This window comes from Aulonocara sp. 'chitande type north' Nkhata Bay, linkage group LG1 (assembly GCF_057382095.1).
Source record: "Aulonocara sp. 'chitande type north' Nkhata Bay isolate Kocher_YH1m ecotype deep benthic linkage group LG1, A_spYH_male_GT1.1, whole genome shotgun sequence".
Classification (NCBI taxonomy): Eukaryota; Metazoa; Chordata; class Actinopteri; order Cichliformes; family Cichlidae; genus Aulonocara; species Aulonocara sp. 'chitande type north' Nkhata Bay.
This window is the reverse complement of record NC_141344.1, coordinates 33,147,667-33,172,645: the sequence shown is the minus strand read 5'-3', so window position 1 is coordinate 33,172,645 and position 24,979 is coordinate 33,147,667. Positions and strand designations below refer to the sequence as shown.

The window sequence follows — 24,979 nt, the reverse complement described above, 5'->3', positions numbered from 1 at the left end:
TTTACTCAGATTTACTATGCCAATGCTGGAAACTGCTGGTGTTAGCAGATCATCTAACAACACGGGAAGTCCAAACAGGAAAAACATCAGCACAGGAGGACACTCCTCTCTCGCTCTCTCTCTCTCCTCTATCTGTGTAAAACACGGTCACCCTCAATTATTCATGGGGCTCATTGATCACAGAAGACTTCTAATTTTCCCTTTTCCATCGCTCTTTTTCCCTATTCATCTTCTTAAAAGAAGATTCTAGCTTATCATCATTCATGAAACTACTGCACTCAGTGCTGAGATCTGGCAGCATGGCGACAGTGACAAAATAAGAAGGCTGACAGGCCATAAAGCAAACGTAGACAGGTGCCCAAACAGTCACACGGTATATTCAGATAGTCTGCAGCACTTATCGTAAAAGACGTCATTCCTTTATGTCTGTGAAATTTCTGACGCAAAAAAGATGTTGTTGTGTGATGTATTGCTGTATTATTTCATAAATAATAATACTGTTATTAGTAAAATTTTAAAATTTCACTTCAACAAAACCTCTGACTAAACAATACAGGGAGTGCAGAATTATTAGGCAAATGAGTATTTTGTCCACATCATCCTCTTCATGCATGTTGTCTTACTCCAAGCTGTATAGGCTCGAAAGCCTACTACCAATTAAGCATATTAGGTGATGTGCATCTCTGTAATGAGAAGGGGTGTGGTCTAATGACATCAACACCCTATATCAGGTGTGCATAATTATTAGGCAACGTCCTTTCCTTTGGCAAAATGGGTCAAAAGAAGGACTTGACAGGCTCAGAAAAGTCAAAAATAGTGAGATATCTTGCAGAGGGATGCAGCAGTCTCAAAATTGCAAAGCTTCTGAAGCGTGATCATCGAACAATCAAGCGTTTCATTCAAAATAGTCAACAGGGTCGCAAGAAGCGTGTGGAAAAACCAAGGCGCAAAATAACTGCCCATGAACTGAGAAAAGTCAAGCGTGCAGCTGCCAAGATGCCACTTGCCACCAGGTTGGCCATATTTCAGAGCTGCAACATCACTGGAGTGCCCAAAAGCACAAGGTGTGCAATACTCAGAGACATGGCCAAGGTAAGAAAGGCTGAAAGACGACCACCACTGAACAAGACACACAAGCTGAAACGTCAAGACTGGGCCAAGAAATATCTCAAGACTGATTTTTCTAAGGTTTTATGGACTGATGAAATGAGAGTGAGTCTTGATGGGCCAGATGGATGGGCCCGTGGCTAGATTGGTAAAGGGCAGAGAGCTCCAGTCCGACTCAGACGCCAGCAAGGTGGAGGTGGAGTACTGGTTTGGGCTGGTATCATCAAAGATGAGCTTGTGGGGCCTTTTCGGGTTGTGGATGGAGTCAAGCTCAACTCCCAGTCCTACTGCCAGTTTCTGGAAGACACCTTCTTCAAGCAGTGGTACAGGAAGAAGTCTGCATCCTTCAAGAAAAACATGATTTTCATGCAGGACAATGCTCCATCACACGCGTCCAAGTACTCCACAGAGTGGCTGGCAAGAAAGGGTATAAAAGAAGAAAAACTAATGACATGGCCAACTTGTTCACCTGATCTGAACCCCATTGAGAACCTGTGGTCCATCATCAAATGTGAGATTTACAAGGAGGGAAAACAGTACACCTCTCTGAACAGTGTCTGGGAGGCTGTGGTTGCTGCTGCACGCAATGTTGATGGTGAACAGATCAAAACACTGACAGAATCCATGGATGGCAGGCTTTTGAGTGTCCTTGCAAAGAAAGGTGCCTATATTGGTCGCTGATTTGTTTTTGTTTTGTTTTTGAATGTCAGAAATGTATATTTGTGAATGTGGAGATGTTATATTGGTTTCACTGGTGAAAATAAATGATTGAAATGGGTATATATTTGTTTTTTGTTAAGTTGCCTAATAATTATGCACAGTAATAGTCACCTGCACACACAGATATCCCCCTAAAATAGCTAAAACTAAAAACAAACTAAAAACTACTTCCAAAAACATTCAGCTTTGATATTAATGAGTTTTTTGGGTTCATTGAGAACATGGTTGTTGTTCAATAATAAAATTATTCTTCAAAAATACAACTTGCCTAATAATTCTGCACTCCCTGTACTACTGTTTATTTGTTTTCACCAACTGGAACATTTTTTCTGAAAACATGTAGGGGCATTCCCATTTTGGACATCCCAACTTTTGACAAGGAAGTTCTTAAAATTCGCTCTCACTAGCGTTTCAGTTTTATTTTCAGTTGTGAGCATTTAGGTTAGGAAATCACAATGAGTTCCAATATGGTTTTACCATGTTAAAGACACGTTACAAAGTTCCATTCCCTTATTTTCCAGGGTGCCCGTTTACCTCTCATGTTCTAGGGATGTAGCATTTCTCTAGTCGAGAATAAATCTACAGTCTGCTTTTCACAGTCTTTTATAGCTTCCCACTTGATGTTATCCCACCACTGTCGCTGCTGTGAAACCCTTTTGATATTGCTAATGCAAGCATAATAGGATGGTAAAAAGTGCAGGTCAGTGCATAAATGTAAAGGACACAGGGTGAGAATTACCTGACATTCATTGCGCAAAAATTAAAAGATTACTTCATTACTAAACTGGCCAAGCTTTCACAATTTTACAATTGTTTTTCTTTCCTTAAAAAACCCCCCATTGTTTTGCTGTAAGCAGAATGTCTGTAAATTGAAGCTAAGAAATAGCCTCAGTAAATGTATATGCAATCATATTCTCATTAGCCGTGTGGCTGAAAACTTCATTTTAACACACAGCTGTAGATCATAATACCAGTTTGCATGGACTGTAGATAAAATATGCATATAGTTGTTTCCACTTTGGTTTTTTGAAACCAAAGAGGTGTCTCTAAATTTGAAATGATTGGATGGATGAAAGAACTGCCAGGTATATATAAATGCCTTAATGCACCTTTAAGACTGATTGTCTGCATGATCAACTCGGTCACCTATAACATCTCCAGGTTTCTGGTTTCGATCCTCAACCCGCTGGTGGACAGCTCTGAACACCACATCCAGAACACCCTGGATTTTGTTGAGAAGGTGAGAGATGTCATTATGGAGGCAGATGAAACCATGGTCTTGCAAGACGTTACATCTCTCTTCACGTGCATCCCAGTCACGGAAGTGTTGGAGGTAGTCTGTAAGAGATTACAGGATGACACCAACCTCAGCAACAGGACCACTCTCAGCATCGACCAAGTGTGTTTGCTTTTGGAACTGTGTCTTCATTCCACCTACTTCACATACAAGGGTCAGTTCTACAGGCAGAAACATGGGTGTGCCATGGGCTCCCCAGTTTCACCCATCGTGGCCAATTTGTACATGGAAGAAGTTGAAAAGAGGGCTTTGCTATCCTACCCTGGAACACCACCAAGCCATTGGTTCAGATATGTGGATGACACCTGGGTGAAAATTAAATCTCAGGACGTACCACAATTCACGGATCACATTAACTCAGTGGACTGACACATCAAATTCACCAGGGAGGATATGAAAAGTGGCAGGTTAGCCTTCTTAGACTGTGAGATTTCCATCAGTAATGGGGGACATCTAAAAGCTGACGTGTACCGTAAACCTACACATACAGATCAGTATCTAAGGTTTGAGTCTCATCATCCACTGGAGCACAAACTGGGTGTCATCAGGACGCTACAACACAGATCGAACACCATCCCCACTGACACAGCGGCCAGGGAGGCAGAAGAACAGCACATCAAGAAGGCCCTGAGTAAATGTGGTTATCCCAGCTGGACTTTTGTCAAAGCTGGAAAGGCATCTAAAGAAAGCTCCAGCCGATCCAGGAGAGAAGGACAACCGCTGCCCAAGCGAAAACCTGTAGTGATCCCATAGGTGTCAGGAGTATCTGAGCAGTTGAGACGCATTTTTTCTAAACACCGGGTCACTGTGGCTTTTAAACCCCAAAACACGCTGCGCCAAAAACTGGTCCACCCCAAGGATCGGGTCCCCCGACACAAACAGAGTAACATAGTGTATGCTGTTAAGTGCCAGGAGAATTGCCAGGATTTATACATCGGGGAAACCAAACAACCTCTGGTGAAGCGGATGGCACAACACAGAAGAGCTACCTCGTCAGGCCAGGACTCTGCAGTCTATTTACACCTACAGTCCAGTGGACACTCTTTCAAGGATGAGGATGTTCACATCCTGGACAGGGAGGAACGCTGATTTGAGCGCGGCGTCAAGGAGGCCATTTATGTGAAAAGGGAAAGACCATCTCTGAATCGAGGAGGGGGCCTAAGGGTACATCTTTCGCCATCTTACAATGCTGTGATTGCAGCCATTCCCCAACTCTCTGTGAATGGTACTCATGGCCATTGATCAGTGGTCTTTGATCAGTGGGTTTTGGTCAGTGGTTGTTGATCAATGGTCATGAGAATTTGCATAATTAAGATTAAGGAACTGACCTCCCAGCCCATTGTTCCTCAGTGGGCTGGTTTCAGTCATTATGCGAATGTACTGTTTATAAGATTGGGGAAACCTGCAGTCAGCTGAGACTCAAGAAGTCACTTGGATGAGTGCTGAAACGTTTCTCCCAAATGCTACGTCCAGATGAAAAGAATCAACTTTTGGAGGTTTTCTTTCCTGGATGATTGAAAATGCATCAAGACCTACCATAGGTAAAACAGACACCTTGTCATAATTCTTTCACCATCTTGGTGAAACCAGATGTCACAAGCGAAGCAGGGATCTTTTAGAAAAACTAAGGGAACGTTAGCAACTTATCTTTCTCTAAATATAACTGTAACTCCTAAATTAGGTTTTACTTGTGCTGTACTTGCTTTTAAAGAGAGAGAGAGTGACAGAAAAAGAAGAGTGAGAGAGGGTCCTGTACTGTATAAACAGAACGGAGTGCTGTCAAGTCAAACATGCATTGTTAGCAGAAATGAGACACAGCAGTAAATGATCATCCACTGGGAACAGCAAGCAGGGCAATTACTGTCCACTAGCTCCTACTACAGGTGAAATTCAAATCAACCAACATTAAAGCTGCAAATGAAAAGGTGAAAGTAGAGAAAGAGGGTCAATGGATAAATGACTCAAACACTTTTGTGGATTTATAATTAAGAGATTACTGATAAACTTTTGATTTTTAAGTAATTTGGGGAAAAAATGGAAAGATGTGCCTACGAGTTCTGATTCCTCGGGACATAAGTCATGCAAAATGCAAGAGTATGGGTGGGCAATATAGCCTCCAAATTAAATCACAATGATTCAAGAAAAAACTAGAAAAAATCCTGAACAACATTTAACTGATGTTTGCAGCAACATTTACAAGAGAAATGAAGGACCTTTTCCAACTTTCTTTACCAGAGAGCTAGTGTTCCTGATGACACACTACCTAATTTGAAATGTAAATCTACTGAAACAAGGTGGCAGCAGCAGCATTATAGCAACAGTAGTGACACAGCATAAGTCAAATGTAAGCATAAAAGTACTGTTGTCAATGTTAATTTTAAGTAAAAATATAATATGACTGCTTAACGCTGCAGTTAAAGTAACTTAATGATGCAACTCTTCTGCTTTTGCATTATTGTCACATATTAAAATTGAAAAATATTTTCTATTATGGATGCTGAATTTGGATCAACCTTTTTAACCAACTGCACAATGCATCCTTTCGACCATGAAAGAGCATCAGTAATTGTATTTGAAATTTCACAAACTGCTAGCCAGCTAGGGTCCTCCTTGGCATAGTAAATCTGAGTAAACATGATCTACAGTGAGCTGGAAAGGCATATCTAACCAGAGCCTGAGGAACGAGAAAAGCTCTCGCCACTTTATCTCACTACGGCTGTAGAGCAGAACAGGCAAATACCTGTGGAGTTCATTCAACGGATTGGAAACTTATTAGCAAGGCAGTTGATTATTTCTTTATTATTTATAATGTGGTTAGTGTATATGCTATTATTTAATAATTCATGAAATTTGTGAGTGTGCTCAACAACATTTAAAATATGTGCACACATGATCTGCCTCGCTGCCACAAATACAATCTAATTCTGAGGGAAACATCCCTAATTATTTTAAACATAATCATGTGTAAAGACTTTTCCTTCAGTTTATGCTAACATCATTCAAAGTATTATCCTTCTTACTTAATCCTGAAATATATGTTATCATAGCTGGCAATACTGTTGTGAAATCAGTTTCTTCCACAGGTTACAATCCTTGCTGTAACGTTACTAGACTATTCGACAACCACCCTAACATTTCAATCTGTGTTTTGTGAGCAAATTTTAATGTTAACATTTTAAATTAAAATTATGCCAGTATGTCAGTGTTTTAAAATACCTTTTAATAAAGGAGTCTGTTTAAGTACAGTACATAGGATAATAATTGTGGTTTGGTAATGAATTGGGCATGGAGACTCGTATAATCCTACTGGTACCAACTTCTAAATTTCTGGTATCATGACATCCCTAGAACAAACTCCAGCTGCCTTCTACTTATGTTCTTTAAACACGAAACAGATGAATGATGACCTACAAAGGTATTTTCCGTGCCCTTAAGGTGGAAACTTTTATGAGCAATATTGGAAATGACAGCCAGTTTAATGAAATACATAACAAAAACTACTGGCAACTGGCAACACACCTGAGTTGCCAATTTCAAAATCTTACGTAGTCCCGTTTTCAAGTTTTTGCATTCACAAGATTTTCAGAAAGCATACTCTGACCATGAGGTCAAGATCACTGACATTCAAACTTATCCAAGGTTTTTAGTAGATGCACCTATGGCATCAATTTGAAAATCCTACGTATCTTTGTTCTCGACTTATTACATTCACAAACTTAGATGTCCACTCCACCCGCCTTGTCCATCTGTCCAACGGGGTGATGACAATACCTTTATTTCAGCTCCAGTTGTTGCTAACAGAGTGAAAGTTCCAGCTTAGACAAGTTAACCAAATCAAATTAATGCTACTGTATGATAAACCAATCAAATAACTTACTAGAACTCTCAAACCCTATTCACAGAAAGCTATTTTATAACTCTAACAAGTGATTACAGTTAACTTGCACCTGTTGAGAAAGACAGGCATTACCTGATCCATCAACAGGGATCTCAGCTGGCTGATGTCTAATGAGTTTTTCCCTTAAAGCACCCTAGAGTAGTCTGCAATCCTATACTGTTGTTCTGCTTCATATCTTCTTAATTATGCTTAACTACGCACACTTGCACAGATACAGATTTCCCACTACGCCCTCTTGTGCCACAAGTGAGTTATGTGAATAATGCATGGCAGGTAATTTTAAAACAAAAGTTCACATAAATGTATAGCCCAGCCCTCACCACACCACTCCCTCTAAAATGAAAAAATACAATCCAGGTTTGAGACTTCCTGAACACCTAATTTCACATTAAATATTACAGGATAGCTGAAGATTAAATTCTGTTTGGGGATGACTAGTTGAAAGGTCTAATTATTTTATGCAGCCTTTATAAGTTTTTTAGTTTTCCTTTTTTTGTAGACTACATTGTGCAGCATTTTGCTGTCCATTGCTTAATATCAGTTACAATATGACTGCCGGTTTCCCGAACATTTCAACAGTTTCTCTTCATCTCCAGGATGAACATAAAAAGGATGTTCAAATGCAGAATTCAACATCACTTTAGACTATTTTTTTAACTCTGCTGTCACGGCTCATTGTCAGCTTGAATATCATTAACACCACATGCCACAGTTTACACACGTTCTACCAAAGCTGCCTAACAGGAAAACGTTTCGTTGTTGTTATAGTGCACAGTGTTTATAACAACCACATCATGAGTTGTAAAACTCTTACTAGATAAGAACTGATATGAATTTAGAGATTCAGATTTCCATTATCAAGATCACTTATCGATTAGTGTCCTTATCGATTCTCCTGTCAATTGTCATTGGGTTGAGAGTCACCACCAGCAGCCAACACATCAAAGACATCACATTTGTGGGAAATAACTGTATGCTGTGCGGTCAAATGTTTGTGCATGCTGGAGGCTCTGATTAGTGTTGGGGTCATTACTTAAAAGTCAAAAGATGTATTACTACTCATTATGTTACTTTCACTATTCTCTGTAAAATGACATGAAAAATCATTGTCTCATAATTTACCAGTTAACAATAAAAACCTATAGGCTACAGGCCAACATACCAACACAAACCCCTATTCTAATGAGGACACACTCATGACGTTTCTTTCAGTATTAAGGTATGAACACAAAGTTGACAACACAAAGCAAAAAGATGAAAACTAGCACAGAGAGACTTTAATGCGATCGCCACAGTGATTCTACTTTAGAAACATGAACAGGGAGAAAAATGCTAGAGCCTGACTGCTCATCAATTTGTTGCCTGTTGAAGTTCAGGGTCTGACTGTTGGGCTGGGCTCTACACTCAGCTTTAACATCACACTGGGTTCTTGGCTAGCTTAGCATGCTATCTGTGCAGATAATTGCAAAGAGCTGAAGTTCTTTTAGCAGCACAAGGTTTCTGTCCTGTATGCAGTTTGCACTTTACCATTGTGCTCTCGTCCTTTTGTGTAATAAAAATAAAAGTTATGTCTATATTCATGCTGTAGACTGCACCGCTACTTTCCTCCTCCAGGACACCAACTGAAGTGGAACCAATAAGCAGAATCGATAGGAAAGCAGACTAACAATTCCAAGGAACTGAACTACTGGGAACTCAGTTTCCATCCTTAGCGGTAACATGAGTCATCCAGGGTACACCCAGTGAGAACAAACTTTTCAGTAAAGCAGAAGACACAATTTGCATACTGATAAACCAATAGAAATAAATGATTTTGGCAAAAAGAATTTTACCTGCTGTACATTTTGGATTAAAAACCTAGAACCTTTACTAGAAATCTATTGTTATACAGAATGATTTTGTGCGGCTATCTGACTTTGTGTGGCTCAAGAGTTGGCAGTTCATCTTGTAATTGGAAGGTTGCCGGTTCGAGCCCTGGCTCCGATAGTCTCGGTCGGTCTGTCCTTGGGCAAGACACTTCACCCGTTGCCTAATGGTGGTGGTCAGAGGCCCAGTGGCACCAGTGTCTGGCAGCCTCACCTCTGTCAGTCTGCCCCGGGGCAGCTGTGGCTACAATATAGCTTGACATCACCAGTGTGTGAATGGGTGGATGACTGAATGTAGTGTAAAGGGCTTTGGGGTCCATAGGGACAAAGTAAAGCGCTATACAAATACAGGCCATTTATCTGACTTGCATAAAAATCGAATGGGTGTCATCCTTTCTGTATAACCCAGTTCTTTATGACTAATACATAATTCAGTTGCACTCAGATTCATGCCACAAATCCTAATGCGCCACTAAAACACCAGAAATAAAGGTGAGGCGTTTATGTGTCTCACTTACTGAACATCTCCAACACAAAGAGCTGGTCTCTTAACTGCAGTGGCTTGGGCTGAGACATAGGATTTCACTGTAGCGTGCACAGGCAGGGAGGTGAGAGAGAAAAACATGACAACATATGGCCGCTCTGGGACTGGGCCAGCCCCCGAGATTTTGGATTATCTGGCTTCTTTCCTCTAGTCAGTCACATTTCCCAAATACCAATCAGCAGCATTCAATCCCCAATAACAGATCATCATGAAATCCTGAACAAAGATGTTTGGTGGTTGTTTTCAGCTCAGCTAATGAGACAAGGACAGACTGGGCCAGAGGCTGGGTGTTTGCAGGAATGTGTGTGTGTGTGTGTGTGTGTGTGTGTGTGTGTGTGTGTGTGTGTGTGTTGTTGTCTCACTAGAGAATATTGATCACAGGCCTCCATCCTCACAATAATCACCCTGAGGTAATGCCACAGCTTCTCTTAAAGCAGAGCTGCAATGGTCTCCGAGTGTGTGAGGCACTCAGCATGTGAGAGCAGACATCAGCGTGGAGCTAATCTCTTGCAGTGCTCAGCTCTACAGGTTGAATCCCTCTGACTGGTCACCTGACCTACCGTTTTTAAACAGCTGATATCTACATGTCCATTTGTAGAGCACAAAGATTCCCCAGACTGCTTTTTTCAGTCTGAAAATCAACCCAAGGAGCAAAACCAAAATCTAAATTATTATTGTAAGGATGTAATTATTTTACTGAATATTTTGTTTACTGAGTACATTAGGCTATTCAAAATCAGTCTGACTGTGTGGCAAATCTATGCATTGTAAAAGTGAGTAATTGGGACAAATAGTGTACTTGTTTTCTTTTTTTGTTCTGTCTTTTTGGTGTTTTATTTTTAAGCTGGTATAAGAATAATAATTCAGGAAGAATGATTCAATAATGTTTTAAAGTCTTTCCACTTAATATCAAAGTTTACTTACTGTTAAACCACAAAAGTCAGCTTATGATGACGTATGGCTCTGATAACATTTCCATAAAATCATCAACACAATCAGTCCCTTAAATATTCTTTTGGAGGCATATGCTTTACTCCTTGTCTGTATTGTTAAAATCCGAAAATATGACACTAAATCAGTGCCGGGTTTGTCGAATCAAGAGTTTTAGCAGCAAATCAAGCTCAAAATGATGCAAACGTATGATGGAGACTTGGACTGCGTCGTAAAGGAGTACCAAAGCAAAGGAAAAAATATGTATTAAACATGCACTACGACCAAGTATCCTTGTACTGTGAGGATTTTGAAGCAGACTAGCAGAAAGTAGGGCATATTTAAACCATGTTTGCAGCAGGGAGCTCATCGCTCGTGTCTGTCCACCGGGAGCAGACACGCCCAAGCACAAAACATGCGACTCAACAACACACTGCAAGTCGGAACGCTGGAAAGCTCCGCGGAGACAGACACTGTTGCTGCTGCAGCGGCTCCAACCAGCCAGCATCAGCACCTTCGGATATGCAAAACCGCAGTGGTTCATCCCTCATTCACAGCCTCCAGCCTGGTGGGCAGGCTGGCAGCTCGGTCGCTCCCTCCCTCCAACCCTGTGTCCGCCGGGACCTACCTGAAACTGGCCGGGGACTTCACCTGGATGTTGCGGCCAGACGGCGGGGTAGCTTTCCTCTTCTCCCTGTCCGCCATGCTGCCCCTTTCTCATTTCTCCGTTCCGCCGTGCAGCTGCCCGGGAAAGACACCTGAGAGAGGTCCGGCGATAGGATGCTGCCTTCGAAGACTGTGGGAAACATAGTAACTACCTAAAGTGGGGCAAGAATAATCAAAACTGGTAACGCCCAAAGATTTTGATGTATTTGGAAATTATTCGCCCTGTAAAATTATCCAGTTTGTGTTTTCCTTCATTAAATTATATATATATATATATATATATATATATATATATATATATATATATATATATATATACTCTATGTAGACTTCTATAGCTGCTCAGCACAACGTTAAAGTGAATGTTGACCAAGGTGCCATGGTCTTATAATTCTGTCCCTCTCGTTTTTAAACAGAGTTACATAGCTGAGATGTAATTTCCTAAAAACATCACCTAAATTTAGAACTTCAGGAGGGTCTTAAGCATTTGCATAAATATTTCTGAAAAACATGTAAGTTGTGTACGTCCAGAAGTTGATCAATTCGATTACCTCATTCTTCACTTGAACAAGTGTCAGATTTACATTTAAGCAGGTTATTTCCAAAACAGAAGACACAAAAATAGACTTCAGACAGTCGATTTCCGTCTTTAGACAGAAGAGAAGAGAAAATTACTGCTATATGACTTATAGGACATTAACTCACTGGGTTCTGTTCTATCTGGATTTAACTCAGACTACACAGTTCAGTTTGCTGTGAGGACTTTTTTTTCATACAGGCATGAGTGGCTACAAAAAAGACTACAAAAATATATGATAATCTGACATGTATTTTTTATATGACAGCGACAGTTTATGTAATTAATAACATGTCATTTCTTTTGACTACAGGGGTTTAACAATTAACCATTCTTCATGACATTCTTCTTGACATTTACGAGTAGACCCTGAAGGCAGCATGAGCCAGCACGTAGAAGAGAGTTTTGAGGAACTGATGAAAAACTAGAGAAATACAGGGGTAGCACGCCTATTTTAGGAGTTTGCAGATGACCGGATTGATTTGGACTATCATATTATTAAAGATCAGCTTAAATGTTTTACATGCAGCAGTTGTAATTTTTCATGTAACACTGTAAGGTCTACAACTTGTCTTCACAAAGAAAAACATAGCTGACAGTCTTCAAGAGCCAGCAGAGGCTGTCATTGTACACATAAACACTGAAACGCTGCATATCAAAAATAGAAATGCAAGTAGTCTTCTGGAGTATTTTTAAATACATCTATTACAAAACATTTATTACAAAATCAGCCTCAGCCCTGAACGTAATACTTGGTGACACTTTTCCAAATAATACTCATACCAGTCACTAAAAAAGAAGATAAAATTGGCTAGCACAAAAAACATTTTGCCACTAAACATATTGCTTAAGAGGTTGTGATGCTGTGTTTGTCTTCTTCGACGTCATTCTCATCAGTCATCACTGCGAAGTGGCAGCTTTAGAGAAAACACAGTGGTGATTAATAACAATATAAACAATGCACATGTTGTTGTTGTATTTTCCCCTTTATTTTACAGAATAAAGAAGACATCAATTTACCTTTTGGAAAAATGAATTCCGTTCGTCGTGTATGGCCTCCCTGGCAAACTAATTTTTCCTCCTTCACACTGTAAAAAATAAAGAGATATAAACAATAACCAGATGAAAATACATAATAAAACAGGGGGAGGAGAAAAACAAGTTAATTCTAGTTCTGTGTGCTATCTGTTACAAGCTAACAGTAATTTGTTTTAGCACCGATGCTAATGGTAAAAGTCTGAGGGCACGGAACATTGGAATTCTGACCATTGCTAGTACATCAGAAGACTTACACACCACTTTCGCCTCATAAAAATCAGAAACAAGCTGAGTCGGACTGGAGCTCTCTGCCCTTTACCAATCCAGCCACAGGCCCATCCATCTGGCCCATCAAGACTCACTCTCATTTCATCAGTCCATAAAACCTTAGAAAAATCAGTCTTGAGATATTTCTTGGCCCAGTCTTGACGTTTCAGCTTGTGTGTCTTGTTCAGTGGTGGTCATCTTTCAGCCTTTCTTACCTTGGCCATGTCTCTGAGTATTGCACACCTTGTGCTTTTGGGCACTCCAGTGATGTTGCAGCTCTGAAATATGGCCAACCTGGTGGCAAGTGGCATCTTGGCAGCTGCACGCTTGACATTTCTCAGTTCATGGGCAGTTATTTTGCGCCTTGGTTTTTCCACACGCTTCTTGCGACCCTGTTGACTATTTTGAATGAAACGCTTGATTGTTCGATGATCACGCTTCAGAAGCTTTGCAATTTTGAGACTGCTGCATCCCTCTGCAAGATATCTCACTATTTTTGACTTTTCTGAGCCTGTCAAGTCCTTCTTTTGACCCATTTTGCCAAAGGAAAGGATGTTGCCTAATAATTATGCACACCTGATATAGGGTGTTGATGTCATTAGACCACACCCCTTCTCATTACAGAGATGCACATCACCTAATATGCTTAATTGGTAGTAGGCTTTTGAGCCTATACAGCTTGGAGTAAGACAACATGCATGAAGAGGATGATGTGGACAAAATACTCATTTCCCTAATAATTCTGCACTCCCTGTAGTCTAGATTCTGAAAAGCCATCAGGGATGAAGTCTTAAGAGATACAACACTTACAGACTGTAAAGGTTGGTGTTGTTCAGTTCCTGCCAGTCCCTCCAGGTAAAATAATGCAGACAGCCTCTCTGTGGACAGGGAGTGTGTACCTGCTGGGTCAGTCCTGGCCACTGCCTTGACAGCACAAACAGCTTGGACATCACTGCCAAGATCAGATCCCACATCTGCCGAAACTCTAAGAAAAGAAATGAGCTACATGTAGTTCTACTGTTGCTGTCGAGCTCTTTTTGGTCCTAAAACAAAAGACACCACAGATTTTTTTTTTTACCTTCATCCTTCTCAGGTCTTCGGCAGCGTATCTCTATAAAGGAATCTCCATTGTTGTCCCCCTGTCTAAACAGAGCAAGTCTGTTTCCACAGCAGAGGAGACACTGCTCCTTTCCCACCCAGTGAGTCGAGTAAAGAGAGCACGTCTTAATGATCAGTCTAAGGGTTACATGTGGCAACCATGAGAGATCAGAAGATTTATGGTTCATGAGGTTTTTGAGTGGAGTAAGAATAAGAAAAAAAAATAGAATTATAAATCAATGAAAACATTGGAAACTGAAGAAATTTACAAAGAAAGTGTAAATGTAAAAGTGTGCCATTATATATATATATATATATATATATATATATATATATATATATATATATATATATATATATATATAAAAGACACAATACATCTTCTCTGTAGCTTATTGAATGAGCTTTTTGTGGTGCTAGTGGTGTCTGTGAATTTCATTGTACATATTTGAGTCTTTTATATAGACTCTGCCTTGAAAATTGTGAAAACCAACATACAATTGTAAATATACTTATCTTACAGATTGGGCTGGGCAACTCCAGGCCTTAAGTGCTAGTGTCCTGCAGATTTTAGATAACACTGTTGTATTGTTTATAATGTTTGCACTTCGTGCTTATTGTCCCTTGGGGTTTGCCGTAGTGGCAGTGGGGCGGGTTACGGAAGTGGAGGTGTGTTATGTTGTACCGAGCGAGTGGTAAATAAAGAAGATGGAGACTCACGAAGCAGTTTAAGAATATATTATTCATAAGTCAAAGAACAGAATATTACATGGTGTCAGAGTAATTCGAACTAAACGCCCTTTGACACCGCGAAATGGATTCGTCGGGAGTTCCTGCACCACGAATGGACTGGGATTCAGCTACTCTTCCCGATGCCTGGCAAAGGTTTGTGCAACATGTGAAGCTAATGTTTAGCGGCCCGCTAAGTGGCAAGCCCGAGGAGACCCAGTGCAGCTATCTTCTTCTGTGGGTAGGAAAAAGAGGCAGAGACATTTATAACACATGGCAGCTGTCTGATGAAGAAGCTAAAAGGCTGACCACCTATCTTGACAGGTTTGAACAGTACCTCATGCTGAAAACGAACACCGTTTTTGCCAGATACAAATTTAATGAAAGACTCCAAGGCGAAGGAGAGTCATTCGAACACTTTGTGACAGAGTTAATTAAAGCTACTCGTCAAGCAGTGTGGCTATGTTAACTGTGATGAAATGGTCTAAGACAGGATTGTCTTTGCAACCAGTTTCCCACAAGTCAAAGAAAAGCTGCTGAGCCAAGGGTCAGATTTGACTCTAGAAAAAGGCATAGACATTGCACGTTCCTATGAAATCGCACAAAACAGGTACTGCTTTCTGCGCCTTCCCTTTGGGATAATATCACCACAGGACATTTTCCAAAGGAAAATCAATGAGACATATGAAGGGCTCAATGGGGTGGCAGCCATCGTGGATGACATCCTCGTGTTTGGCAAGACAAAGGAGGAACACGACGAGAACCTCCGTGCCATGCTTGAGCGCACAAGGGAGCGAGGAGTGCGTCTCGATCCAGAGAAATGTGTCATAGGGGCCACAGAAGTGAGTTACTTTGGACATAAACTCACCCGGGAGGGCATCCAGCCAGACCCAAAGAAACTACAGAAATTCAAGGACATGCCACCTCCTGAGAATAAGAATGAGCTTGAGACAATTCTTGGTATGCCGAACTACCTGTCCAGATTCGCACCACGACTATCAGAAATGAACGCACCGCTGCGTCAGCTGCTCAAGCAAGACTCTGAGTTCGTCTGGGATCAGAATCATGACAGAGTCTTCCAGCAAATAAAGGATCTCATAACCAGGGAACCAGGCCCCATACTGGCATACTACGACACGACCAAGGAGCTATGCCTACAGGTAGATGCATCAAAGTATGGCTTGGGAGCTGTGTTGATGCAGGACGGACATCCAATAGCATATGCTTCAAAGACACTGACCCCGACAGAGGTTAACTATGCACAGATTGAAAAAGAACTCTTTGCAGTGTTGTTTGGATGCAAGCGCTTCCACACCTACATGTACGGCAGAAGAGTTATCGTCGAGTCAGACCACAAGCCGTTGGAGCACATATTGAAGAAGCCAATCTCCATAGCCCCTGCTCATCTGCAGCACATGCTGTTACAGCTGCAGAGATACGACATGTCCAGGAAACCATTGCTCGACCAAGACAGCACGCTGAGCAAAGGCATGGAGGATCAGGTCCACTCAGTGATAAACAGCCTCCCAGTAAGTGACCAAAAGCTCTCAGAGATACAGGCTGCGACAGCATGCGACCCGCAGCTCACCCTTCTGAAGTAAACCGTGCATGATGGCTGGCCTGAGGACAGGAAAAAATGCCCCCATATCCTTTAGGACTTCTGGAATTTCAGAGATGAAATTTCACACTTCCATGGCATCATCTTTAAAGGTGACAAAATCACAGTGCCAACAGCCCTAAGAAACAATATGCTGGAGAGAATCCACACTGGGCACATGGGGATTGAGAGGAGTAAGCAGAGAGCGAGGGACACCCTCTTCTGGCCAGGCATGGGCAAGGACATTGCTGCCACAGTGGAAAACTGTTTCATATGTTAGGAGAGGTGTGCAGCGAACCCTAAAGAACCTCTCATTACACAACAGATTCCTGAGAGACCATGGCAGGCTGTGGCCTCAGACCTCTTCACATGGCGTGGACGAGACTATTTAGTAGTTGTGGACTATTACAGCCACTTCTTTGAGGTCGAAAGGCTATTCTCCACCACCGCAGGGTCCGTCATCAAAAAGCTCAAGGCCATATTCGCCAGACACGGTATACCAGAGAAGCTTATCTCAGATAACGGCCCACAGTACAGCTCTCGAGAGTTCAAGGACTTCGCAGTCACATGGGACTTTGTCCACACAACCTCAAGCCCTTTGTACCCACAAAATAATGGCCTTGCCGAAAGAACAGTCAAAACGCCCAAAGCAATTCTGGATAAAGCTCATGCTCAGGGAGTAGATCCCTACCTGTCTCTATTGGAGCAAAGGAACACACCAGTCGACGGCTTCAGATCACCCGCGCAGCTCCTCATGAGTCGATGTCTGCGCTCAGTGCTTCCCATCACCGTATACCAGTTGGTACCCAGCGTCGTAAGCCAGACGGTGGTGCAAAAAACACGGATGGAAAGAGAAGAGCACCAGAGGCGATACTACAAATGCAGCGCAGAGGGAGCACATCTGCTTTCAGGATGAGTCCAGAAGTTGGAAACCGGCTGTCATCATCCGACCTGCAGAGACTGCCCGCTCTTTTGTGATCCGCACTGGCGAGGGGCAGACGTCGGCGTAACTGACGACACCTGAGAGGCGCTAAGGCGTGACCAGCACCTTCAGCACCAGCACCCGATCTGATAAGCCAGCCTGATAGTGCAGCTCAACAACAAGCAGAGCCCTTGTCGCCATCTAGAGACACTGCAACACCAACCATGGACACTAGCCCTGCCCTGACCACCAGATCAGGACGAGTGGTCAAACCAAGGGTCATCCTTGACCTGTGATTGTAAAGGGTGTAGGCGGGGTCAAAACACCTGAATCAAATGATAAGTTCATTACCAGGCTTCTGGAGAACTTCAAGACATGTTGAGGAGGTCATTTAGCAGCTGTGTGGGATCAAGGACACATCTAAAACCTGTAGGACACTGTCACTTGAGGCCTGGAGTTGCCTACCCCTGTTATAAAAGGTGACAAACAATTAAATTTTTTCCAAGCTACCTGTGAAAGAAGCCATGTGGAACCTCAGGAAGGACGTACACATGCACTCTGACATCATCCTGCTTGTTCTCACCCCATTTCTGACATACTATGAGGTCATCCTTCAGATAGATGGGGAAGAGGCAAGCTCCATCAGGGTCTCTCTTTGACTCCCTGACTGACTCCCAGTGATTTTCTCCTGGGATGAAGTCTGGTGCTTGGGGGTTCATGGGGCTTCTGACAAGAGTTGGGAGGGTAACCTCAAAGTGCTGCAACAGGGTGAGAATTATGCCTTCCTCCTTTTTGTTACCTACTACCTCTCTGACCAAATCATCATCATCTATGACCAGTTTCTCTAACTCCCTCCGGACTAAGATGCGCAGGGCTGCATTGTGCAGGGTGCCTCTGCACCGCAAGTCCTCCACCCAGATGAACCTTTGTTTCATCAGAGCTCCTTCTTGCATGAGTAGGTCTCTTGAGATTCTCTCAAGCTGCTGCACCAGGTCATGTCTCACAATGGTCTGCAATCACAGAAAGCAGTTAGAAGAGTAAGTTAGGAGAAACTGTGGTAACAGTAGTTTAGTGTAGTTTGTAAATTCTGTGGAAATCTTCAGGCAAAGGGATCAAAAGAGTGTAGCTGCTTGTTTGACCGTGGCCAGTGCTATTTTTTGGTCTTAACCTAACTGCATTCTGATCCATGTATACATTATATTTATTGGTAATTTGTTTGGAATTAAAATTAAAGTGGAAGCGACACTACCAGGAATCTTCACATTAATGCTTGTAAAGGAAACCATTGTACTTCGAAAGGGTAGTGTGTGCATACATAGGTCTGAAAAAAGAAAAACAGCCACTGACCTTGAACATAGAAATGAGGAATGAAGGCTGGATAAACACATGGTCACTTAGTACATCAATATCTTCATACCAAATAATAACCCCAATTCTGTGCAGATATCGCAAGAGGAATTGCAATATGGAGTGGAGGTGCTCTCTGCTCTGTGTTACATGGTTCATTATTAAATCACAGAGTTCTTCAAGTAGAACAATACCTGACATAGAAAATGGATACTTTTTATTACAAAGCAAAAACAACTTCTCCGTGTTACTTAAATAAAGTGCACAGTCATTAACTGGACTTACCATGTTGAGGAATCTGTTCTAGTGTAACAAGGTTTTGGATGGCTTGTTCCACTTCTTCATAACTTTGTGGTAAGATGGTCTCAGAACACAGGAAAGCGCTTTCTGATTGAATGCATTTCAAAATATGACTTCTGAATCTTACAATATCCTGAGTCTTTGTGCAGTCAAGAGTTAGAAGATCCAACACCTGAAGGGAAGGTAAAGGAAAACTGTAAAAGGTTCTGCATCCACAGTAACACCCCACTGGGCCTGTGTGGCATTTAAAATGGTATATTTTAATCATACCAATCATTACCTTCAAACTGTATTCTAAAAGGGAATCAATCTCATCCACTTGATCCATGTAGAGAAATGGGTCTGTATTTTCTTCCAGATTTTTCTTCTGGTACTTTAAAACCATCTTTCTGTTTACCAGCATTATGTTAATCTTCTCATCAATGTCTTTCTTCTTCTCCATTACCTCTTCCAGGTCTCTGCACTGATCACAATGTGTTCCCACAAGCATGACCACTGCATTTGGCACACGTAGCTGTATGTTGTTTAACCAGAACCAAATCTGGTCTTTGAAAGACTCTGGGTCTACAGTGCTATAGCTGATAGAAAATCAGAATCATTATTGTCTTTTTTTTTTTTGCTATTGGTCTCTAAGATGCTGGGTGTCATTGGTACTTACACATAATGTCAGAATGCTGCTGCTCGATAACTGGCATACACAAATATTAATTTCACATTTGTCATATCTTGGAAACTAGCACTAAACTCAATGTATAGTTTTTGTTCAAGTAAATATCAGTAGGGTGGAAGGTGTTTGGTCATAAAGCACATTAAAAAAAACTGTTTCTTGACTGAAAAAGTAGGTTTTTTTTTTGAAGCTGTAAGTACAACATTCATAAACTAAGCGACATATGGCAGCCATGTGAATATTGAAAATATCCACTGCTGCTGTCACCTAGATAACTAATACATACACACACACACACACACACACATATATATATATATATATATATATATATATATATATATATATATATATATATATATATATGCTAGACCCCTTATGCTAAGCAAGCCTACCGCAGACATGAGCGAGACAGATAAATATGGAGGCATGCACCGCGTCAGGTGTCGAGGAACCAGGGCACCCTGACAAGAAGTGGGCTACTGGAACAAGAAGGCATTGGTGGGCAAGAGACGAAAACAAGGCGTAGTTGGAATGCTACTACGCAAGTAACCCTGGCGGAAGGGGTTACATGAATAGGATGAGGGACCTATGGATTCTTCGATACCCAACATCCACAACTGTTCCAACATTCGAAAGAAGGGACTGCTCTCACAGCTAGAGATTGACGAGGTACAACATAAATGCTACGGCAAGGGGGAGCCAGGATGCCAGGTCAGGGGGGAGATTTCATCACCCCCACCCGAGATTGGGTACCAAGCCCCAAGTGCGATAGGAGAAGGATCGTTGAGATCAAGATAGGATCATGGCCAAGCTTGAAACCTGGACCCCCCCCGTAGCCGGTTACCAAGGGAACAATAAAAATGGCTAACCGAAGGCCGGACAGTCCTGATCCTCAAGGACCGGTCCCCTCCAACTGACACATGGGTCAATACATGAGCATGGGCAAGAATACCAGAGGCGCAAAACACCAGCTACTGGCAGACCAAGCAGTCAGACTGACCAACCTGTGTATGCCACAGGACCACCTCCTGTATGCCAAGAGTGAACGAGACATCGATTCACTCTTGGCATATATATATATATATGTTCACACACACATATATATATATATATATATATATATATATATATATATATATATATATATATATATATGTTAACTTCCACAGATTTCCCTTGCTTTCTAAAATAAAGACTGAATATACAATTGCAAAGCATTAAAAAGACTTTCTAGTGAAAGAATTTCTTTTAGAAAGATAACTTTTAGATAGCTGGAAGGGCAACAAAAGAACTATAGTCACATTAGTCATATTATTTGACTATTAGTCATATAATTTAACAAAATAACCATAAAAAAAAGAAACAATAATTGTCTCACCTGGCCAAATTGACAGTGAGGATAACAAGTGCTCTTGGTGTGATAAAGATATGATGTGTCAGATAGTACTCCTCCTGCCCTGCAAAGTCCCAGAGAAGGAAGCGGACTTCATGGGTGTATAGCTGAGTGATATCTATTCCTTCCGTCCGATCCTTCATTGCAACTGCCACAGGCTTCCCTTCCCTAAGGCTGTGGCAGAGTGTGGACTTCCCGGCCATGGAAGAGCCCAGAAACATTGCTTTAACTGTCCAGGTAGTGTGAGCATTGGGGTTCTCCTCCATTTGAAGGAAGTAGCTCTGAATGTCCATGACCCCTCCAGCACAGACTTCCTCTGGTGGACACCTTAGTGGATTACACATGGCCTTGAACTTGGTCAGCTCACAGCTACCTTTCTGGAAAAGCTGGGATGGTAGCTCTGTAAGCTGATTCTTCTCAACCAATAACTCCCTCAGTTTTGGTAGCCCAACTAGTGGTTCGATGTTTTGCAGGCAGTTTTTGGAAAGGTCCAGGTAAGTAAGACTGGTACACTGGTTTATATCTGAAGGAAGCCTTGCCAGGCGATTGGTGCTGAGTTTTAGGAACTTTAAATTTCTAAGATGTGGGAAGATTCCTTCTGGAATTGATCTGACATTGTTATGATTCATATAGAGTGTCTGTAAATTTTTCAAGTTGCAGATTTCTTGAGAAAACTCGATTATCTTGTTCCTGGACAGATTAAGCTCTGTGATGTTGGTGTTTTTGGAGATGCCGGTGACACGTTTTAGTTTGTTCCTCTGCAAATCCACACTTGTATACAAAGTAACTGGTGCCAGAAGGTCCTGAGGAAGGTACTTCAGTTTTTGTCCTGATAGATCCCATACCTCCCAACTGGTTGCTGTGTTACAAAAATAGGTTAACAACTAGGCACCGTTTCATAAAGCAATTTTACTGACTTGTGTGGTACAACCCTATAAACCATAGACTAGATGCTGGATCTACCTAAAAGCTTTGCAGCCATCTCCTCCATCTCATATATGGTGTTTTGGCTGTGGGCAGGCAGGCAGGAAAAGGACCCAAAATGCAGACTCCAGGAAATGAAATGTAAACTCCAAAACCAGCTTTATTGCTGAACAAGGAAAAAACGAAATACAGATACAAATTAACTAGGCAGGTTGACGGACCGAACACAGAGTGAGGCATGATGGAGATCACGACAAGAAGCAAAGGAACATGAAGACAAATACAAGTGGGGAAAGGGCAAGAGGAAATACCTGGGAACATGGCTGGCACAAATTACACAGACAGTGCAGAGCCATTGCAGCGGGGGCACGGTGTGAAAAGGGGGGAAAGGAAACAAAACGCTTGGACACTGCTAGCACGGGGCGCCTACAGAAACGCAAAGCAGGAGATGAAGCATCACTGAATATGTTTCCAAACCAACTTCATTCTAAGCCAAAGACTAGAAAATATGGTGAATATGGTGAAATATGGTGGTCTTTCCTTTGGCTTCACCTGCACAAGTGCCGAGGTAGGTCTCCCCTGCAGAATTGGTTTTCCCTTTGTCGGGAGCACGCGCTGGGCTCTCCAAATGACGGACAAACAGTATCCCACATTCTTGATTTTTAGTTCACAAACACTTGTTGTAATAACTAACTACTCCTGACATTTTGGAGATGTTAGCTAGTATACAGTAAAGTTACAGTGGGATACAAATAACATCAGGCTGATCCTGCCACGATTTGTTCCCCCTGTCTAAATCACCGACAAACAATATCCCACAGTTGTTTATGTTTTTGAACCCATTTTGCACAGAGAGACATTTTTTGAAAAATGTATTGATAGCAATGTTGAATATTATTACACAGGAAAAAAACAACTACACGCAAAATAATCACATCGTGACGCCTCTGCCTTTCTAAATAGAGGGACAGTAACTGCGTGTGTATATGTAAGCTGTAAAACCTGACGATAGTCAGATTAACAGTATTTTGTCTCTATCTGCTACTCTGCAATTCATCTCATGTAAACAATAACGTGGTGCACAGCATGACGTGAAAAAAGGCACATACCTTTGACGTTGTGTGACAAACTCTGTATTCCTCGTCCACACGTAAACGCAAAAAAGGAGTTTTAAAAAAATCTCTGTTTTCGGTGATTCGAAACGCCGTTTACGTGTGGACGAAACAGCTGCGTTTTCAAAAATACCTGTGTAGGTGCGGAGGCAGGGGCAGCATTTTTCTTGTAAAACAAAGGGGGGCCTAGCAAAAAAACTTTGGGAACCACTGCACTAGAAGTAGGCTGATTGATCCAAATATTCATCATACATTAAAATATGAAAGCTGAGTTTGTATTGTATTAACTAATTATTGTGATTTAGTGGTCATACAAATTTTTGCAGAATTTGCAAATTAATGATGTTTCATCTCATAAATCATGACACAATGTTCTCTCCTACACAAGCTGCCTTTATAGGGTATTGTAAAGTATCATATAGCACTACCATACATGTATTTTGGCAAGACAGCTTCTTTTTTTCTTTCTAACACAATGACAACAGTAAAAGTGTTTTTGGAACATGAAAATTCTCTGATGCTAGGGAAGTTCCCTTAAAATTGTCTTCACATCTGTTTTCACAGCCACACAATCTCAGCTTTCTCTAGAATACATTATGGGACAACACCTTGAAAAATGTCTCATTTAACAACTGTCACAGACCTAAACAATATTAGCACTAGAAGTAGAATTTAAGTTACCTACCAGCCATTTGACTGTGGAATTCTTCTCATGCAATTGAAGGACGGTTTACTTCTTGAGCGTTTATATCAGGAAGTGAACAGCTCTGACTGTTCCTGCACACTTCCTGATTCTGAGGCAAACAGGTCACTGATGATTAATATCCCTCTCACTCACTTACAAAACCTTACCGTAAATGGACTGATTCTTTCTTGTATAGCGTTTTCTACTCTCCTAAAGTACTCAAAGCGCTCTATACAACACAGCCAGGAATTGAACCACCAACCACCCCACACTGTGCAGTGCGTGTGCAATTATGCTTGTGGATCATACCTTATGCATTTATAACACATTTGAGATTTCTTCCCTATATGTACAACACTAACCAGTGGCATCATATACATATTTTTAAACAGGATTTTTGTTTCAGCTGACAGCATCTATGACGCACAATCCAAAGACAGTGAAAGTTACAGGTCTGTTGCACTTAACTATAGTAACAGAGCTCATAGTGTGTAAAGGAGGTAGCTTTTGAATACAGAGCACATTGAAACATTGTGTGTTTTAAGGTCATATGAGGATTTTAGGAAGGCTGCTAAACAGAGAGGGCTTATTGCTCATTATACAGGCCTATATCTCACACAGCAGAAAAAGGGAAGTTAACTGATAATAGTATGCAATCACCTTAGCTGAGTTGATTAACCCTTTAAGACCTACCATAGAACCAAGTCTGCCAGATCTTATATTATATTTTTACATGCTATAGTGCCATTTTTGGGAGCATTTCAAGTTGCTATACATCAATACAACCATTATAACCCAAATTTTAATAATATGTTTGCATTAAGTGCATAGTAACTACATAAATTGCAAAAAATGCAATAAATTACAAAAAATTTGAAAATTGTTTTTGTTTTTTAACATATATTTAACCCTGAACCCTTATGCTTCAGTCCCACACATTAATACAAATGCCTCTCCTAATGAGGACACAATCTTTATTTAAATTTTTATGTATAAACACAAAAATGACAACACAAAGCAAGGATAAAACCAGGCTAAAGTGCTATAAAGTGATTCCCACAGAGTACTCTAGAAACGTACATTTGTGACCTGGTCTATAGTTCAGGGTCTGACTGCTCAGCTGGTTTAGGCATTCACTCAGTTTTAACATCCTTCTGGGCTCTTGGCTTACATTGTGTTAGTGTAACTTCGTGCATTCGGTCTGTGCAGGTGCTTGTCAAGAGTCGAAGTTGTGTTAGCAGTGTTATACATTTGTTTGTGTCCTGGATGCAGTTTGTGTTTTACTATCTTTAG

At 41.3% G+C, this 24,979-nt stretch overlaps 2 protein-coding genes across 2 annotated transcripts in view; both read right to left on the bottom strand.

Moving 5' to 3' along the window:
- mapk8ip1b (mitogen-activated protein kinase 8 interacting protein 1b) overlaps positions 1-11,138 on the bottom strand; it is a 45,499-nt gene extending 34,361 nt beyond the window's left edge. Inside the window, exon 1 of the mRNA XM_086294320.1 lies at positions 10,990-11,138. Coding sequence (XP_086150446.1) covers positions 10,990-11,066 — 77 coding nt within the window. The 5' untranslated portion in view covers positions 11,067-11,138. The remainder of the gene's footprint in view (positions 1-10,989) is intronic.
- A 706-nt stretch (positions 11,139-11,844) lies between these two features.
- On the bottom strand, positions 11,845-23,745 carry LOC147339397 (malignant fibrous histiocytoma-amplified sequence 1). The gene is made up of 11 exons (XM_086294292.1): positions 23,687-23,745; positions 21,929-22,055; positions 20,951-21,824; positions 19,183-19,480; positions 18,888-19,074; positions 18,603-18,796; positions 17,766-18,265; positions 13,988-14,145; positions 13,720-13,894; positions 12,625-12,692; positions 11,845-12,521 (listed from the first exon to the last, which is right to left on the bottom strand). Exons 2-11 carry the CDS (start codon positions 21,954-21,956, stop codon positions 12,505-12,507), a joined length of 2,499 nt encoding a protein of 832 aa, XP_086150418.1. The 5' UTR covers positions 21,957-22,055; positions 23,687-23,745; the 3' UTR covers positions 11,845-12,504.
- Between the last annotated feature and the right edge of the window lie 1,234 nt (positions 23,746-24,979).